Below are 4384 nucleotides of genomic sequence, written 5' to 3'. Positions count from 1 at the left end.
TTGACTATAAAGGCATTAGCTGTATTATATATAACTGGAATATATTTATTAAATTTTAAATAAAAAAATATAAAAGTACACTTTTATGGCCCTACATATTTTTATAGATGTATAGAGAGCGAGAGAAAAATTTATTTTTTGAAAATAAAATTCATTGTATATTTACAAAATATTTTATATAGCTTTAAACCCATCAAAGTATTATGTTTAATTTAACTTGTTTGTTTCACATAGACTAATAGATCATATTTATCACGTGCAACTATTGAGTTTGATGTAATTTAATCTAGATGAGATTAATTTGCAAAAAAATAAAGTCAGTTAATTCTATTTTTAGCAGACTTAAATGCACTTCAGTTATATTTAGGAACTTTCTCTTGTCCTCATGTCTGTGATACCTGAGCATCATTTAGAAAGCATGTCATGTCATATAAAAGTGGAGGAAGTGTGTTATTTTCAGACGGACTGAAACTCTTTCTCTGAGGTCAGTGTGGATCAATGAAGCAGACCAGCTCCAGTTCAGAGAGAACCTTTATTATCAGCACGTTTCTCTGAGCTCAGGCTGCTCTAGGAGTTTGCGTTGGGGCCCTTCTTCTTGCCGAAGGTAGGAACGACGTTGACGAAGCGGCGGTTGTACTGGATGCGACGCTTGGCGCGGCCCGTCTTCTTCTTCTTCTTCTCCTGTTTGTCCACCTGCAGACGGACAGAACCACGGTCAGAGACCATCAGCAGAACTTCTTCTGCCAGAGGCTACAGGAAACATTTCATTAAACAAACCACGGACTTACTTTGGGTGTCTGTCCTCTTACTTTACCAGCGCGGGCCAGAGACCCGTGGACTTTACCTGAACACACACACACACAGAAACATGAGACCAGCACGATGATATTAATCTTTTAAAACATTAATATATATATATATATATATAAATAAATAAATTAAATACAGATAATTATATTTTGTTTTAAATATTCATTTATAAAAATATAAATAAATATTAAAGATTAGAACATTAGATATTAAAATATATAATTGTGGATACTGTTTAATAAAAAAAAAATTACAAATTAAATACAATTAATATTTAAAACATTGTCACTTATATTTGATATTACATTTGATTTCTTTTTTATATTACTTTATTATATTATATTATTTTATATATAAAAATTTTATACAATGCCTTTAAATACTAAATAATAACAACAATTTAATATTAAAATTAACAAATACATTTTTATTTATTATTTAATATTTTTAAAAATGTTATTATATATTTGTATATAATTATACAAATATATATTTATTTTATTATTTTATTTTTTTTTTATTTTTTTGTTTTTTAGTTTTTATATTGTAATATTAGCAATTAATTACACTTATTTATAAAACATTAAAAACATGAATAAAGCATAAATATACATATGATTTTTTAATACCTCCCAGGAGTCTGGCGGTCAGCTCGATGGTGCAGTGCTCGGTGACGCCGCAGTCCAGCAGAGAGGCATCGTCCTCCAGAGGAGCTCCGGCCAGCAGAAGAACCTGCTCCTCCACAGAGAGACCCTCCAGAGCCTGAACATGAGCCTGCAGACACACACACACACACACACACACATCACATCAACACACACATCAACACATCACAACATCAGCAGACTCCAGCACGAGACTGCCAGAGCGGAGCGGCTCACCTTGAGGTCACGGACGGTCTGGAGTCCAGACACATCGAGTGTGTGAAGAGTCTGAGCGCGCAGGAACAGCTGCATGATGAGCTGCACACACACACACACACACACACACACACACATCAGCTTCAGTCTCGACACTCGGACTGCATCCATCAGTACATCTCACACACAATATGAAGTGATACATCACACAGTTTTCAATGTTAGCTGTAACTATTTTAAACACTATTTGTAACCATTTCAAGTTATTTGTAACATTTTCAAATGTTAAACAATTTTAAGTTAAAAGCAGCCATTTTTTAAGTTAAATGTTAAAAATTTAAAAGGTAAAAACTTTTTTATAAAAAAAAAATAATTAAATGTAAAAGCAACAATATTTAAATGTTGAATGCAACATTTTTTAAAGCTAAAAACTAAGTTAAATGCAAACATTTCTGAACGTTATCAATGTTAAAAACAAAAAGTTAAAAGCAATCTTTAAATGTTAACAAAAATGTATAAATAAAAAATTAAAAAAAAACATTTTAAAGGTAAAAGCAACAATATTTAAATTAAAACAGTTTAACCAAAAAAAAGTTGAAAGTAACAATTTTTTAATGTTAAAAACTAAAATGTTTCAATGTTAAACAGCCATTATAAATTGCTTTGAGTTAAAAAACAAAGTTTTAAATGTTAAACATTTTTCAAACGTTAAAAGCAAGATTTGTTTTACGGTTTATACGCAACACTTTTTAAGGATTTTTATTTTTTTCAGTTAATGTAATTTTTAAACGCTAAGCGCGACTCTTTTGATTGTGATCAGTACTGTGAGAGAGACGGTTACACGAGGCTCTCTCTCTCTCTCTCTACCGAGCCGCGTGTTCTCGGTGTTTCTGCGGGTCTCTCGTGACTCTCGTCTCTCCGCTACACGACGGATCGTGTAAGAGTCTGATTACACAGGAACGTGAGGTTTAATCAGAGTTACAGAACTGATTCGCGATCAATCTCTGAGCTTCAGGCGCGCGAAGGACGCACGCGGCGGAGGAATACACGCACACACTCGCCTCGTTCTGACGGACTTCTGCTCGCGAGCTGACACTCAGACACGGTAACGCTTCTCACAGCGGTTCACGCGGCATTAACGCACATTAAACCCGTTAAACGCGACCGAAAAGAGATTTGATTAGCAGGCCTTACATCGGATGATGCTAGTCGGTCCACAACCGGACGAGGAAAGGACAGCGCGCATGCGCGGAGCGAAGAACTCTGGGAAGAGCGCTGCCCACGTGACCGTGACGTCATCCAAGAGCAGCCTTGCCAAAGAACCAATGGGATTTGTAAAAAAGCTATTAAAACCATGTATTTGTTGAACACTTTTAAAATTTTGTGAAATGTCAAAGCCTTTTATTGTTTGTTTGGTCTATTTAGTTTTATTTCAACTCAATGTCAAATTTTGCATTTGTGTATCTTTAACCCTGGCACTTTTTTTCTGTATTTTCTGTGTTCATGTTCTGTAATTGTTATTCATGCAATAAAAAAATAAAAAAAACAATGGGATTTGTCAAAAGACTAATGTGAAGATTTAACAATGTATATGTATGAGAGAGAAATTTGCTGATGGAAGATCCTTTACTTGGAGCCACAGGTCAGGATCCAGCTAGTCTCGTATTGATTTTTGGCTATTATCCAGTAACACTGATAAAGAGAAAGTTACAGTTAATATCCATGCCACACCTCTTACTGACCATTGAGCAATTCACAATAACATCCAATTTAGTGCATCTAATACATTTTATAGATCTTGCTACTGGAAATTAAAACATGAAAAGGTTAAGGCTGAAATTATTAGGTTAATAACTCGTTTTTACAACAAGGCTAAAAAGGAAAAATCCTACAACACTAACTGGGAACTGCTCAGGTTCGAGTCAGACAGTATGGAACCTCTACTGCCAAACTGAAAGAGCAGAAGAAGATGAAGGCATAAATACAATTTCCTCATTTTATCAGAGACCACCCGAGGAAGTTTCAGAGGAGGATAGACTACTTCTTTTACAACTCCAAAACAAATTAGACGAATTCAGTCGACAAAAAGCAGAGGGAGAAAAAGATGGCTGGAGGAGGGGGAGCAAAATTCTGCTTACTTTTTCCGTCTTGAAAGATACCGATCTAAATGAATTCCATCTATAAGTTAAATATTAATGGGGTCGTTACTGATGATGCTAAATTAATTTCAGATTTTTGTTCAAAATTCTATAGCAATTTATACAGATCAAAATATAATAAAGAAGTTACATCTCATTTTCTTAACTCAATAAATAATGTAAGAAAGATTGATGTGGCAGACAAAGATTATTGTGACACCCCTCTTACATTGGCAGAGGTCACTGATTCGATTGCTCGACTTAAAAACAATAACCCCCCCCCCGGCACTGATGGGTTAACTGCAGAATTTTACAAGGCGTTCTCAGAGCTCTTGGCCCCATTTTTACGAGAGAGTATAGAGAATGATTCCCTTCCTCCAAGCTTCACTCAAGGGCTGGTCACACTGATTCGGTGCTATACAAGGAATCTCTATTGCGGGTGGGGATATCATCATCATCAGTCATCACAATCTTTTAAACATTTAATCATTTAGCAGACGCTTTTATCCAAAGCGACTTACAAATGCAAACAATGCAAGCCAGATACCTGTCACCATTCGAGTAATTAACCAGTTT

The 4384-nt window shown here is 34.9% G+C and overlaps 1 protein-coding gene across 1 annotated transcript; it reads right to left on the bottom strand.

Annotated features, from left to right (window-relative positions):
• Positions 1 to 513: 513 nt before the first annotated feature.
• Positions 514 to 2988, bottom strand: LOC122134167. Its single transcript, XM_042778212.1, has 5 exons — positions 2865 to 2988; positions 1692 to 1772; positions 1440 to 1584; positions 789 to 844; positions 514 to 693 (listed from the first exon to the last, which is right to left on the bottom strand). The coding sequence occupies exons 1-5, from the start codon at positions 2967 to 2969 to the stop codon at positions 568 to 570; spliced, it is 513 nt and encodes a 170-aa protein (XP_042634146.1). The 5' UTR covers positions 2970 to 2988; the 3' UTR covers positions 514 to 567.
• Positions 2989 to 4384: the final 1396 nt, after the last annotated feature.

This window comes from Cyprinus carpio, chromosome A20 (genome assembly GCF_018340385.1).
Source record: "Cyprinus carpio isolate SPL01 chromosome A20, ASM1834038v1, whole genome shotgun sequence".
Classification (NCBI taxonomy): Eukaryota; Metazoa; Chordata; class Actinopteri; order Cypriniformes; family Cyprinidae; genus Cyprinus; species Cyprinus carpio.
The sequence above is the reverse complement of the archived record's forward strand: the minus strand, read 5'-3'. Positions and strand labels throughout refer to the sequence as shown.